This window comes from Oncorhynchus masou, chromosome 18 (genome assembly GCF_036934945.1).
Source record: "Oncorhynchus masou masou isolate Uvic2021 chromosome 18, UVic_Omas_1.1, whole genome shotgun sequence".
NCBI classification, from domain to species: Eukaryota; Metazoa; Chordata; class Actinopteri; order Salmoniformes; family Salmonidae; genus Oncorhynchus; species Oncorhynchus masou.
In genome coordinates, this window is record NC_088229.1 from 50,219,971 (window position 1) to 50,236,534 (window position 16,564).

The window sequence follows — 16,564 nt, forward strand, 5'->3', positions numbered from 1 at the left end:
ATAATCAAAATAAGATCAAATTACACCCTGTAGGACTAGCTTCGTGGAGTGTGGTGTAAAACAAAAGCAGACCATCTCGGCCACACTATTCATTACCAAATTCAGCTGAGGTTTAGAACTTATGGAATGATTTGTACCAAATACAATGCTCTTAGTTTTAGAGATGTTCAAGACCAGTTTATTACTAGCCACCCATTCTAATAAGACTGCAACTTCTTGTTAAGGGTTTCAGTGACTTCATTGGCTGAGGTTGCTGATGCGTATATAGTTGAATCATCAGCATACATGGACCTACATGCTTTGTTTAATGGTTTGAAAAAGCATGCGATCAAATGGAGCTTTGGACATCATTGATGATGCACTTCTGATAAAGTGATACACGCATCTGCACACTGCTTCGAAGTTAGCTGCTTAGAGATTTGATGCATACCTCGGAGTTCCGGCATCAAATGTAACATCACTAGTTATTGGTGTTGGTTTATTGAGATATGACCCAGCAGGTCAAATCAGAAGACTGGAGGCGTAGTTTAGTAGGGGCATGGCTTTGAGATAGTTATTTTTAGCCACCCCTGAGAGTAAATGTCAGGCTTATAGAAGTGTATGAGATTCCTAAAAGCTTATGTAATTCCCATTGTTGGGAGGCAATAAGGTGGTATAACTTGTTATAATATGTAACAATGATATTGTTCTCGAAAAAAAGACGTGTTTTTTTTGGTTTGGATTATGTAAACTTAACATGAACAGGAATGACATTTACACTCACAGGTAGTAATATTCATTTTTTTATTTTCCCTTAAGACTTCCGCATGCTTCAGTTCGGCTGGTGCCTAGCTCAGCAAACATGGACCTACATGCTTTGTTTAATGGTTTGAAGAAGCATGCGATCAAATGGAGCTTTGGACGTCATTGATGATGTACTTCTGATAAAGTGATACATGCATCAGCACACTGCATCAGCACACAGCTAACTTCGATCACTTTATCAGAAGTACACCATCAATGACGTCCAAAGCTCCACTTCTTCAAACCATTAAACAAAGCATGTAGGTCCATGTATGCAATTGTTCATCTAACTGGGATGTTTGGTGCAGTATTTCTTAAGTGAATGACAACGAACACTTAAATCAAGAATCCCTACTGTTGGCCAATAACTGACTTTGGCTTCCAATGGTCGGCTTGCTGTGTACACAAACAGCTAATAAAAACATTGACGATGGCCAAAAGAACAAAAATGTCATAAATTGGCATCATAATTTAAACACAAACTGTTCCGAGCTGTTTTGGATGGGATGCATGCGGATGCCTTTAGATGAAAGTAAAGTAGTGATGGCACTCAGGGCAAAACGTTTTTGTGTAGGCCACATTTTGATGCATTGTGGTGCACAACTTTTAGCACAAAAATCTGATCACCACAATGGCTAATTTTTCAAAACTCTAATTTCATTTTTCTATGGACTCAGAACAACAAATTAATTAACAAAATTCACTCCCCAAAGTACTTTCAATTTGCATACATATTCAAGTATGTGCTTTTCACAGTGCACAATCATATGCTGTGGCTGTAAATACTACATCGTGATCCTCCAGCCAGTATGCTTCAATAGGACAAAGTTGAAAGGGTTATTATGTACAATAATTAGAAATGATGGTGTTGTGTACAATGTACAACCTGTTTTGTATATAACAGTATATTCCACACATTATCTGAATTTCATAGATACACAGTAAGCTGATGATTGATGTCAAGCAGAGAGACCGTTCTCAAGTCACATAGAAAAGGTGATCTTGTACAATGTTTCATTATTGCAATATACAAACTGTAGCCTATTGCTGTACAATACCCTTATTTATGAGGATTTGTTCTATTTGTGTACTGTATAAGGATGCTGAACCTGTAAGAACCTGTATTTCTCAACATATTTCTCAACAACCTTACTTGGATACAAATTATAGAAAATGTGGTTCACAGTGAACCTGAAAAAGTGCAGCATGTGATGTTCTAGACAAATACTAGATGGGAAAGTATGTTACCTTCTACTATTCCTTCAATTAAGCCGTTCAAAAAGATCTGTTTTGAAAATTGTATCTTGTATTTTTGCTATTGGATTTAAATATTAGTTAAAATGACTAAACATTATCTGATGAATTGGTGACTTAACAAAATGTTTTCATGGAATAAAAAAAAAGATTTTGCATGAATGACTCAGGGGTGAAAGATGCTTTAATCTCCAACGAATGCACAATCAAAGGTTCTTAATTACACGTGTTATCAGTTTAGAGTTTTATACTTAGATCTGTAAAATGCACCAAAGTCACAGATAAAAACAGATATAGTATTGTCTTTTCATTCTTAACTTAATCTAGTCTATCAATTAAATCTCCAACTCCAATCATGGAGATATAGGGTGTGCAGGCTTTTGTTGCAATCATTTGTGTTGGGGGGGCAAGGGTCAGTCTGTTTTATCTGGAGTATTTCTCCTGTCTTGTCCTGTGTGAATTGTAGTATTCTCTCTCTCTATATCCCTCCCGGAGGACCTGATCCCTGGGACCATGCCTTAGGACTACCTGGCCTGATGACTCCTTGCTGTCTCCAGTCCACCTGGTCATGATGCTCCTCCAGTTTCAACTGTTCTGCCTGCGGCTATGGAACCCTGACCTGTTCACCAGACATGCTACCTTGTCCCGGACCTGCTATTTTCGACTCAATCTTTACCGCACCTGCTATCTCTAACTCTGAATGCTCGGCTATGAAAAGCCAACTGACATTTACTCATGAGGTGCTGACTTGTTGCACACACTACAACCTCTGTGATTATTATTATTATTTGATCCTGCTGGTCATCTATGAACGTTTGAACATCTTGGCCATGTACTGTTATAATCTCAACCCGGCACAGCCAGAAGAGGACTGGCCACCCTTCAGAGCCTAGTTACTTTCTAGGTTTCTTCCTAGGTTCCTGCCTTTCTAGGGAGTTTTTCCTGGCCACGGTACTTCTGCATTGCTTGCTGTTTGGAGTTTTAGGCTGGGTTTCTGTATAGCAATTTGTGACATCGACTGATGTAAAAAGGGCTTTATAAATACATTTGATTGATTGTTCATGCTCAACACTGACACATCCAATTCAGCAACTTATCATGCAATTAGACTGGACAAGACGAGTTGAAATAGGTGTGTTAGTGCTACGTTGAAACAAAAGCTTGCACACCCTGTTGGAGACCGGTGTGCTGCATCATCCGTCTAAATTGAAAATGTAATCCTTCACGCTTCCACTGCCTTTCAACTCCCAGTCATGTGGCATCACAATTGAGCACCACTCATGGCCCGATTGCGACACTCCTGAGGCCTATAGCACACCGGCTATCAAACTCAGCCACACTCAAACAGCACCCCGGCTCACTCACTGCTGCAACATTAGATCATATAATTGTGAGACTAATGCCTCAGGTGGGCTGTCATGGGTTTTGCTCACAGGTAATACGGCTGCTCGCAAATCTTAATTACGTTCCCTTTCTTATTGCGTGGGGGAGAGATGGTGGATGGCCCACTCCACTCTTATGCATGGCCCACTCCACTCTTAGAAACAAGGGTTCCAAAAGGGTTCTTCGGCGGGCCCCATAGGATAACTATTTTTCGCTCCAGGAAGAAACCTTTTGGGTTCCACGTAGAATCCTCTGTGGAAAGGGTCCTACATGGAACCCAAAAGGGTTCTATGTGGAACCAATAGAGGTTCTTCAAAGGTTTCTCCTTTCGGAACAGCTGAAGAAACCTTTTAGGTTCTAGATAGTTTTTTCCTAGAGTATGGCTTCGCAGCGGCTCCGAGCCTGGCAAACACTTTCCTCTTTCAGAACGGATGAGTTGAGGAGCGACAGCCACATGGATTAGTGCAGCTGTCAAGGTCTGATGGTGCGGTGACAATTTAATCGTGGAACTGGATTCCCACAGAAAGAATGGGGAAGAGAGGCAAAGAAGAAAAAAAAGTGAAGATGTCTTCATTAATATAATTAATATCAGATCCTGTTAATACCTGTCAGGGGCTCCTGGATCCCTCTGTGTGAGTGTGTGTCTGTTTCTGTGCATGCAAGTGTGTGTGTGTGTATGCATACCTGTGTGTTTGTGTGTTATATCTATTTCCCTGTTATTTGTCATCACCATTGTTGTTAGTGGGTTTTAAAACAGAAAACTATTTATTCACTAAATATTCAGAATGTCTTTTACTCTCTTTCCTATTATAAGTTCAAACTATTTTGAAAAATGAAAGACAAAATTAGTGTGAATGTTGAATCTTTGTAGATTTATGTGTAAAATAAAATATGTACAGCCTCCCACACCAAGATCCATTCACATATAAATGTAGTCACACACACACACATACACACACACACCAAGATATTTAGGATTGTATTGGCCAACAGAATCGTATACCCATTTGTCTCTGCATAGTAGATTTCAGTGTATTCATTGGAATAGCAACATAGTGCTCACCCTAAAAATATAAGATCAAAATGCATTGACAGTGTGCTGTATTGAAAGCACAATCCCATACAGCACTGCTGTCTCCTGTAGGTGTCAGTATATTCAGTTAGAATCCCTCATGAATTCAATGAGAAGATAGAAATTTTAGAATGTTCCATTATGGTGCCCTAATACACTTTGACAACATTTATTTTTTTATTACCTTTATTTTACTAGGCAAGTCAGTTAAGAACACATTCTTATTTTCAATGACAGCCTAGGAACTGTGGGCTAACTGCCTGTTCAGGGGCAGAACGACAGATTTGTACCTTGGGAATTTGAACTTGCAACCTTTTGGTTACTAGTCCAAAGCTCTAACCACTAGGCTACTCTGCCACATCATTGCTTATGAATCAATCGAATATGCATATTTTCAATCTAATATTTAATTTGAGACTTATTCATTTAAATTATGTTGGGATTATTTTAATGATGTGCAATTTATCACATATTTAAAACAGACATGAATGGATAACAGAATAGAGGCATATTTCAAAATCAAAGAGTGCATTGCTCCATGAAACGGGAGTTACGTAAAACAGCAAGCACAGTTTTAATGTTGAATACTGAGACTTTTGTCAGCATGTCGTAGCATGCTTGTGTGTGTGTGTGTGTGTGTGAATATATGCGCGCACACGCATTCTCTGTTGTTGGTCTGACAGCCTAATGAGAAGAGAGAGGTTACCATAGCAATGGTAAGAAAAGAACTACCTTATGCTGTTGTGTGTCTTGAGGATTTGACATATACACCGAGAACAGTAAACCCGTGATCCCGTGTAGCTCATTTGGTAAAGCATGGCGCCAAGGTTGTGGATTCAATTCCCACAGGGGACCAGCACGAAAAAAAAAGTCAAATGTAAATTCCTCATATTTAACACAATGAAGCAAGCCAGTAGAGAGAGCCAGACAACCTAGGAGGCAGACGGAGAGATCTGCAATCCCAATGAATGTCCGTCGCTTCAACGTAATACCTTCCCCAACCACCTGACAGATCAATTATGCAATTGTTGACAGTTATTACGAGCACACCAACACTGCTCGCGTTGCATGCTCGAGCGTTGCAAAAATAAATGTAAATATACATGTTATTACGCCAACGAGCGACTGTGTTACCAAACGCTAAAATGGAAGTCAGTTCTATTTTTGAGGCTAAACGCAGTGCAAGTCCTGCCTCTCCCATCTCCTAATTGGTTTATAGATGCAGATACCCATGTGCCATCTCCTCATTGGTGATTGAAAGATGAACTGAGTTCGGTTGGTCATCATGGTAACTATGAAAGTTAGATGCCAATCCCCATATAAAGTCCAAAGAAGAAAAAGCCTGGAAGAAGGAGAGATTCGGTTGACCGTTTTATGTGTGGATTAATTGTCTGAGTAGAGGACCTTGTGCATTTCAGTTAAAATAACAACTCAACTTTTATATCCCAGGACAAATTAGCTAGCAACAGCAAGCTAGCTAAATAGGACAAACTAGCTAGCAACTGCAAGCCAGCTAGCTAAGTTGCCATAAATGTTTAATGCTTTTCGACCTGTCCCCAAATTAATATAATTTTTGACATTTTAACCTGTGTGTCGTGATCGCGTTTGGTGTGGGAGGACAAAATCAATTTGCTCACGATGGTGCACACAGATGGTTTGGGTACGGTGTTAGACATTATCAAACCCTTAATGTTATAATCACATTACATTGACTCCCTTCCTGTTCTCTAAGGTGTCCATATTAGGACAGGCTCAACCTCACAAGGAGTAGTGTCATTGTGAGACTGACACAACTACTTGTAAAGCTGAGACTGTCCTAATATGGACATCATAGTTGACAGCTCTATAGTACAAGATAACCGTTTGGTGATATAATTTCTAATACAGTATGTGTATTGACGAATATCTGCAGCTTCTCATCTAAAGCCAGTGTAGGACGGCATACAGTTATGATGGGTTCTTTCATCTACCTCTTCCATCAAACTCATTATGTGGGTGTCAGGAAACGAGATCAGTTAGCAAATTATGCCTCTGAACTAGATCTGTGACATTTTGTTGGCAGGGTTATTGTCATGCAAAAGAATGCCGGTCTCACAGTAATTGACCACAAACATAAACACGTTTAGCATCGCCAGGCCTCCACACATACAAGCAGCATACAAGCGCTGATACGTGCCTTTGGAACATCTACATTTAAAAAGTATAATAATTAACTGAATATGCACCATCACAATAAATCCATTATTTATTTTAGGCAGGTCTAAAGAAACATTATGATAGGAAGAAATTGTATTTCAGAAGAAGAAAAGTTGGTATGTTGTCTTGCTATGTGCCATGCCCTAAGCTGTAGAATTTAGCAGACAAGATATGCTTATAAGTTCTGTGCCATTATTTTATATTTTATGATTAATAGTAAGAAGAATATAATTGAACTTAGCTGAATAAAATAGAAAGAATATTTTTCCCTTTCTGGAGTGAGTGTGCATATGAAGTGGCTATGTTGAGCGTAAAAGTGATAATTTGAAACTCGTTCAATACGCTAGAAACAATCCATAGAATGCCTTAACAATCAAAAGATATATGGGCTGCATGATGCGACCATAGGCTATTGATGATTTGCCTCAGGCTGCACATTCCTTGCCTCAGGCTGCATATGCTGTTGTCTCATCAAGTGATCATATTTTCACCCATCAGACTATTCTCAATTTAGTCTCGTCCTTACTTATATTTAACATTTGTTCCGATTTAGAATGGCCCATTATCAAATGGCAGGAACAGGGGCAGGGGGAAAAAGACAAGTCATCTTTATACACTCGAGTGGAGGCCACTTTCCTGCCGGTTCGTTTCACTCATGTTGGTAGGCTACTCCAGTTATTTCACCTGGCAACAGGTTATATTTCGTCCAAACTCTGTATGCCATGGGCTCTCCAACCCTGTTCCTGCAGCTACCCAGTGCTTTATTTGGGAAACAAAGTGAAATCTGCTTGGTAACATCTATAGTAACATGTTTTCACAACAAACATGTTTCATTAAACTGTTAACAGCCCGTCTCTCTGGATTGAAGGAGAGAGGGGAGAAGATGGAAACACACGGTGGTGAGATATTCTAGAGCTAATGGTAATATGTAAGCCTATCAATTATGAAAATACAAAAAATGCCCTCCACATTATGGGATTCAAAACCAAATACAAATTCACTATAATTGTAGGCTAATTATGTATTAAAGATATTGTAAATCAGTATTCTTTTCTGTTTTTCTGTCATGGGTAATATGTGGTAGGCTATGTGTTGTATAATGGCACAATCATTTTTGGCTTGGCCTCATATATAGGCCTATGCATAAGCATACAGGTGTTTTGAATTATCATCACCTTAGAAAGCACTCTCCATTTCATTGTGTTTGAAACAACATCCACAATGACCATGTTTTTCAAAATCAAGTAATTCAAGAGAAAATAAAGTATTGCCTTTCATCTATCCCCACATGTTTAAACAGGGTCGGAGAAAACAAGAGAAAAGGTTGATATTGGCATCCTATTGGACTCTTCTCTGATTAAATTATCTTTGATTTAATCCGTATATGGTCATCAGAGATGCTCGGATGCGGCCAAACTGTGATTGGTGGAAGACCCATCCAGTGATAGGCACCGGCACGTTTCACTATCATCTTTCCAACCTCTTTACTGTTATTTACAAAAGCAGGAATTCACAACAATAATAGTACAACAGTTTAGCTCCATATGTGAGAAAGCCGCTATTATTCCGTCACGGTCCCATGTATTTAGAACCATTTACTATCCAGTTATTCAGAAAAATAACCATTCAATTGAAGCTCTTGAGAGAAACCTGTAATCATTGCTTCAAAACACTGGCACTTGCAAAGCGGACTAGTCCTCGGGTTAAGTCACCCCTATCCTTCCTCTCTACCATGGATTCCTTCGTTAATTATACCCATGAGTGTGGTTGGAGAGATGGTCTGTCACAAAAGTGTAATGTTTTGAGCAACTGCACCGGTCATCGTGGTGAAACTCGGAGCACAGCTCCATTCTATCCCTCATCAATTATGTTAAGTAGGTTTAGCTGTGAAACTAGCAGGTTGTGTTTTGTTGCAGCTGAATAGAAGAGACACAGTATGCAAATTATGTAGAAAATCATCTACAATACATATTTTCCAGATGTAGATGTTAGATACATTTTAGGTTCTGAATGAAAGGTAAAAATATGTATTTTCTGGACATTGAAAAGACGTATTTTCCGGAAGTGAAAATTACATTCATTTTCGGTTCTGAATGAAAGTTTAAACATAGTGTTTGAACATAAATATGGCATGATGTTCATAGTAGTCCATCCTGTAGTTGAAAACAACAGACCACTTCATCTACAATACCATTCTCAATAACATATGTTTTTTTCTTTCTATGATTGTGATATGTTGTTGTTTATATACCAGTTGAATGCAAAATAATAATGTAAAAACTAACACTTGCAATGCATGCTGGGTATTATTTGAATTTGTTTTGCCTCCAAACAAGTATGGTCCAGAACAGAGCAAATCTGAACCAATCATAGACTTCTAGGCTGGTTCATGAGTTTGAACAGCACAGTACAGTACAGCACAGTCCAGTACAGTAGAGTACAGTACAGTGTAGTTCAGTAGAATAGAGTACATTCGGGTAAACTATACTCTACTGTATTAATCTATACTTTATTGTACGGTAATGTACTGTGTTCTACTGTACTGTGTTGTGCTGTCCAAACTTGTGAATCATAGACGTCTAAGTTTGGGCCAGACATCTATGATTGTTTCTGATTTGGTCTGGACCGGACTAAAATTCTACATCTGTGGAACAGACCACACCAAAAAAAGAAGACGACCAGTCCGGACAGTAGGTGTCCAAAAGACAGGTTCGTGCTTAGTGGGGAAGAGAAGCAAAGAGGAGAGAAGAGAATAGGCTCCACTTTGCCACAACAAGGAAGATGTGTCTGATACATAGAACATAATGCAATTGTATTGGGTGACAGTATACATGTTCCCTTTTTAATTATGTCAATGTATTGCACTGCTATGTGTGTATTAAATGTGCTTTTCTGTACCTAACACAACATTGAAGTTAGGTATAATTTAACTATATAGTTGTGCATTTGTCGTGCCACCAGGTCACCCAATATCCATATCCTTCTTTAATATCCTTCTTTAATACATAAAGAAGTCGACCGAAACATCTTCTGAAATAAGCAATGACAAGTTTAGTGGTGCTATGCCAGAATGTAAACTGCCAGAGCCCGGCGTGGTATATGGCTGGAAAAACGTACCTCAATCCAGGGAGGGAATATGTTGCTGTACACCTAATTATCCCAAAATGTTGAATGGTGAATCAAGATGATTGGAATTCTGCTACTTTTTATATAAATTGCTGTTTTCCCCAGCATGCTATGCTAGCTAATACTATAGCAGCCCATTGGATTCCATGAAAATGTGACAGGTAGCATTGGGGTGAGTAGCCACCGGAAGTGTTGTCGAATCCAATGGGATGCATTAGAATTAGCTAGCCTAGTATGCTGACGAAAATGGCAGTATAACCCTCTACTGCACATCGTTGCCCTCGTGCAACAGAAAACCTTTTGGCCCCTATATAATTATATATATATTTTGATCCTATAAATGACAATATGCAACGACATGTAACAATCCTGTAAACAATCAAATGAGGTACAGAAGTTGGTATGATGTATGAGTTGGGGTAGGAAGCAGAGCAACGTGAGCGCATGGTGTGAGTGAAAGGTAAGATACATTTAATTATTTTGCATGTTTAAATAGAGATAACTTGACAATAAAAAGTATGTACTTTTGTAGGAATCTCTAATGAAGCATATTTGATAGGTTTTGAAGATATTTAGTTTATATTTAAAAAAGGTAGTTTTATTTTTGTTGCCTCAGGGCAGCGTTGTGCAGTTAGGCTACTTGTCAGGGCAATTTACTGCATTGGTCAATGTTTTTGCCAACATATCCACTGACATTCACAGGCAATGGACAGGGCTAAAGGAGCCTAATTGAGCAGTGAGGACAGTGAGCTTGAGGACAGTGACAGCGAGGAAGAATGGATGCCAGAATCATTTCCTATAATGAAAAGAGTGCTTGTTTCTGCTATATTTGACTTAAGAAATGTTCTGAAAATATCCGATTTTCCTTGGTGTTTTAGTACCCGTATGGTACAGCATTTCCATGAGGCAAAAAAAACTAAAAACGTATTTGTGTGGGGGGTAGAATTTTTTTTTAAAATTATTGCTACATTATCAGAAAGCTTTAATCTTCAAAACATTTGTTATGAAAAAAAGTATGTGTGCAGTACCCGGTTAATTAAAAACTAGCAGTATTTCAATCTTCTCGATGTATCAATTTGGATAATGGGATAATTATGAGTACAGCGCCATCTCCCGTCCCTGGATTGAGGTACGTTTTCCTCACAATCTCTTGCGCCTGCTCCGCGGTGTCCTGATCACTGCAGCCTGCCATTCAAACCTTACAGGTAATATGTAATTATTGCAAGTGTAAGGTCTGAATCTTCAGGCTAGGACAAGTTAGACACAGTGAACTAATACAGACAGAGACACACCGAGAGACTTACCTGCAGTGTCTGTGCACTCCTGCTACTGTCTCAATGATGGAGCACTCGCCCTCGTTGAGGCAGAAGGCCAGGTCCTTGTCATCGATGCAAGGCTTGAAGACCTCTGAACGCAGACTAGGGGATGTGGGGGCCACTGTTAGAAAGAGAGAGAGAGATGTCACAGAGACACCATTATTGAAGAACCATTTTCTTTGGGTCACATATAAACATCAGAATCACAGCAAAAAAAACATTTGTTTACCAAGAAAGAAAGATTACAGAGGGATAGAGATGTGTCAAAATGACCTGGATTACTACTTGATTTGGCTTATTGTATAAACAGTAAGGATTTTTGATGGTTTTGCCAAATATCTTGGCTCTATGATCGTGGCCTATATCATCATACATACAGCTTCCATTCACACTGACAAGGCTACTCAGGAGCTTGCGGTGCTAACTTTATATAAATAATATTCAGGAGCAGGTGTCATGACACGGGGGTTCAGGTTGAATAGGCTACCGGAGCGGAGCTAAATAAACACTGCTGTCTCTCCACTCCTTCCTGTTAATCATCAACAGTGATGACATCATCTACAGTAAGGTGAGGTACAGATACACCACGTTACACATTTGTTGAATGGGAATTAATTATTTGTACTCTGATGAGGCTTTGTTATAAAGATTATCAGAATAATTCAAATGTTTGATGCATAGTACATAACAAATATGGATACTGTGAAAAAAAGATTTGGTTACAATTGACAAAAGGGTGAAGGAGGTTGATAGGCAAATTAGGCCTACAAATTGAACAAATCACACATTACCTATCGACATCATTTATCCATGTTATTTTAACATGTTATTTGTTGCAGGTTCTCTTATATTTTAGATAGTATTGAAAGCACCTGCTTTGATTTGGAATTGGGTAAGAATAAATGGCTGTGGCATGACATTTTTCACCTCCATGTGCTGCTCTTTCATTCTGACCCTGCACAAGCCCTGCTCTGCTTTGCACACACACTGCTCTGTCTGTTGACTGAGCCATGGCCGCTATGCACAGCCACTGCAATGCAGGTATTCCACCGCAAAAAAGACAGTCAGCCATGTTTGCACACACACACACACACACACACACACACACACACACACACACACACACACACACACACACACACACACACACACCAAGGTTGGGGTCAATTCTGAATTGAGTTGTGAATTGCTCTTGAATTAATGTAGAATTTAATTCAATGAAATTCAAATTGCTTATTTATTCTACACACCATAGAATATTTTTTTGACATCACGTATGGTTACAGCAGAAGGTTCAAACATTTCATTAGTAAAACGTATTTTCCTACAACAATCAAGTATTTTTGTAGTGGTCTGGAAATATTATAAGATCATGTTGTGGGTTGTCTATAATAATTAATAATTCCCTTAATATTTTTAAATATCAGAAAAAATACATTTCCCAAAATGTATTAGATCAAGCACTTTTTTTTTACTAGGCAAGTCAGTTAAGAACAAATTCTTATTTTCAATGATGGCCTAGCAACAGTGGGTTAACTGCGTGTTCAGGGGTAGGCTGACAGATTTGTACCTTGTCAGCTCAGGGGTTTGAACTTGCAACCTTGCGGTTACTAGTCCAATGCTCTAACCACTAGGCTACCCTGCCGCCACCCTGCAGTATGGAAGGGAACAGTCTAACATCTCATGACAAAACTAAATAATGTTTGACATCTTTGAAATGGTATATGTAATTATTTGCATTATTAAGTGAGTGGCATATCCTTTTGATAATATATTTGTCAAATGAATTAGACTGATATGTCACTTCTCAGTTTAATTGGTTTGAATTGCTTTAAATTAAATTATACTTTCTTCAATTCCTTCAATTCAAATTAAATTAAAGATCTTCTTCCTGTGGGGTGTGGACAATTCAAATTAAATTCAAATTCATTGTTGGATTGACCCCAACCATGACACACACACACGCACACACACACGTCTTGTTTCTGGTGAATTTTGAAGGGAAAACACATCCAATACTTTCCTGTTAATTGGGTTAATATATCCCAACCACAAATGATATCCCAATCATTTCTTAATTATTTTCAACAGTTGGTCTAGCTCTAACAGTTCAGAAAGTAATCACGCTTGACAATTTGTTTGTAGAACGACTGTGAGAAAGTTAGTTCTGGGGTGCATTCAGTTTGATTTAACATTTGCTACAGTGTTCCTCCTTTAAAAGTTGTGTCATACTGTTCCTTCATTTTTAGACATTTTTTTACATTAATGCAAGTTACTGCTAGTTCGACCACTCGAGGGCAACTTTGAGAAGCATTTGATAGTCTCCCATATTGGCATTACTACAGAAATGTAAACATTTTTGTAATAACATAGTACATGGGATTGATTTTAAGAAATTTGACTTAATTAATTTGATTAATATTATGGTGTTTCTATTCTGAGAATAGTGAAAAAACGAAACCCTTGGGGTTTCCGTTAGGATGGAATGGAAAATATTATTGTAACGGTTTTCTTCTGGTGAAAGAGAGGCGGACCAAAATGCAGCGTGGTTATCTTTATACATCTTTAATGAAAGATGAAAATAGAACAATATACAAAACAAGAAACGTGAAAAACCCGAAACAGCCCTATCTGGTGCAACAAACACAAAGACAGGAAACAACCACCCACAAAACCCAACACAAAACAGGCTACCTAAATATGGTTCCCAATCAGAGACAATGACTAACACCTGCCTCTGATTGAGAACCATATCAGGCCAAACATAGAAATAGACAAACTAGACATACAACATAGAATGCCCACCCAGCTCACGTCCTGACCGACACTAAAACAAGGAAAACGCACAAGAACTATGGTCAGAATGTGATCGTACCCCCTCCCCCCCACTCAAGACCGAGGGGTAGCTCATGACCAAGGGGTAGCTCAGGACCGAGGGGTAGCTCAGCCTGAGCGGTAGCTCAGGACTGAGAGTTAGCTCAGGCTGGTTGACGGCTCTGGCAGCCTCTGGCTGACCGACGGCTCTGGCAGCTCCTGGCTGACTGGCGGCTCTGGCAGATCATGGCTGACTGCTGGTGGCTCTGGCAGATCCTGGCTGACTGGCAGCTCTGGCAGAAACAGGCTGATTGGTGGCTCTGGCAGATCCTGGCAGATTCTGGCTGACTGGCGGCTCTGGCGGATCCTGGCAGATTCTGGCTGACTGGCGGCTCTGGCGGATCCTGGCTGACTGGCGGCTCTGGCGGATCCTGGCTGACTGGCGGCTCTGGCGGATCCTGGCTGACTGGCGGCTCTGGTGGATCCTGGCTGACTGGCGGCTCTGGTGGATCCTGGCTGACTGGCGGCTCCATGCTGACTGGTGGCTCTGGCGGCTCATGACAGATGGGAGACTCTAGCGGCTCATGATAGACGGGAGACTAACGGCTCTGGACAGACGGGAGACTCTAGCGGCTCTGGACAGACGGGAGAATCTAGCGGCTCTGGACAGACGTGAGACTCTAGCGGCTCTGGACAGACGTGAGACTCTAGCGGCTCTGGACAGACAGAAGAATCTAGTGGCTCTGGACAGACGGGAGACTAGCGGCTCTGGACAGACGGGAGACTCTAGCGGCTCTGGACAGACGGGAGACTAGCGGCTCTGGACAGACGGGAGACTCTAGCGGCTCTGGACAGACGGGAGAATCTAGCGGCTCTGGACAGACGTGAGACTCTAGCGGCTCTGGACAGACGTGAGACTCTAGCGGCTCTGGACAGACGGGCAGATCAGGCGGCGTTGGGCAGATGGGTAGCTCCGGCAACGCTGGAGAGGAAGGCTCCGGCAACGCTGGAGAGGAAGGCTCTGGCAGCGCTGGACAGAGGAGCTCTGGCGCCTCTGGACTGAGGGGCTCTGCCGCCTCTGGACTGAGCATGTGGGAGACTGGGGGGCACGCGGGAGACGGGCACGTGGGAGACTGGGTTCAATTCCCTGGTGGGGAGGAAGGTGTAGGCTGTCCTTGTAAGTAAGAATTTGTTTTAAACTGATTTTGTAGTTGTGATGTCTTCAATATTATTCTACAATGTAGAAAATATTAAAAAGAAAGAAAAATTCTGGAATGAGTAGGTGAGTCGGGTAACTTTTGATTGGCACTTGGTTAATTCATTTGATTAATATTGTGGTGTTTCTATTCCGAGAAAAATTAAAAACCCTCTGGGTTTCAATTAGGATGGAACAGAAAATATGGCGTTGTACAACGTGATGGTCGGAAGTACAGTACTGGGCTATTTAGCTAAAGAATCCCCATGTCGTGCAGGCCGGGCACATGGCAGATCAGGGTTCAATTCCCAGATGGGGAGGAAGGAATAGTCTGTCCTTGTGAATAAGAATTTGTTCTTAACTGACTTGCCTCATTCAAAAAAAAGGTTACACAAAGAGCGTAACATTTCTGTACCCTAATTTTATAATTCTAGTCTGACAAATAACAAAAACGGAGTTTAAGTGAAAATAAAAATCTAAGTGATTTATCAAGACCAGTCCCCATGCTTGTCTCAGAGCAGCATGAAACAGTGCTAAAATAGTTCCAGGCCATTGCTTCTAACTTCAATATGCTCTTTAAATAAATAAGACCTACACCACTTTTAACAGCACATTACTCAACACTAGTGAGACTCATGTCCCCTACGGTAGGCCAACAGTATATCGAAAATTATGACGTGACTCTCCACCAATAATTACATATAGAGGATTGGAGGATTCTAAATTAAAACCAAAAGCATCCTCATTGGTCTCCCGGTGGCGGCCGGCACGGGTATCGTACCTGCATCTATAGCAAAGCATTTTGCACTGCGGGAGCCCCCATCCACTCCGGAACAAAGGATCAAAATACAGAAAGGTGTTGGTAAAGGTAAATTGTCCTGCTAATGGGCCATTATAATACTGTACATGGTGTTCAGGTCAGGATAAACAAAACATTTATTTATTAAAGACTATCAGAAAGAATGTTGGTACTTATTTATTTAGATCCAAAACAATGAATGAGTGAGTCACTCAGCTTTATGTAGGTGTTGGCTATATGACTGTGTCATCAACTTGATAATATATAACAATATTTTGGAGGTTATTTCATTTTCAAAAAACAAACAAAGGAGAGTGATGGTAATCTGAATAAAAGGTCAAAATAATATTTGCAAAGGCCAAAACATTCATTTCTATTTTTAGAGGGAGAGAAATGCTGTGCCAATTGCGTGCCGCCCATAAATGCCAAAATATATCCTTGCTTAATAGCCATAAGGGCGCTGTACAACATGACTGTGTGTTTGAAAGAGTATTTTCCACTAAGCAACAATTTGTTAACCTTCATGAGAAAACTTTGTTCCATTATTTCTGTAATTCACAGATTTTTTTTATCATAGTAATTCATTATGGATCCATAACTAAATAAACATCAGCATTTTGAAAGAG

General features: G+C 40.1%; 1 protein-coding gene across 1 annotated transcript in view; it reads right to left on the reverse strand.

Annotated features, from left to right (window-relative positions):
• LOC135559382 (pro-neuregulin-3, membrane-bound isoform-like) overlaps positions 1-11,931 on the reverse strand; it is a 200,410-nt gene extending 188,479 nt beyond the window's left edge. Inside the window, exons 1-2 of the mRNA XM_064993541.1 lie at positions 11,922-11,931; positions 11,119-11,251 (exon numbers count right to left, since the gene is read on the reverse strand). Of these exons, the coding sequence (XP_064849613.1) occupies positions 11,119-11,251; positions 11,922-11,931 (143 nt within the window). The remainder of the gene's footprint in view (positions 1-11,118; positions 11,252-11,921) is intronic.
• Positions 11,932-16,564: the final 4,633 nt, after the last annotated feature.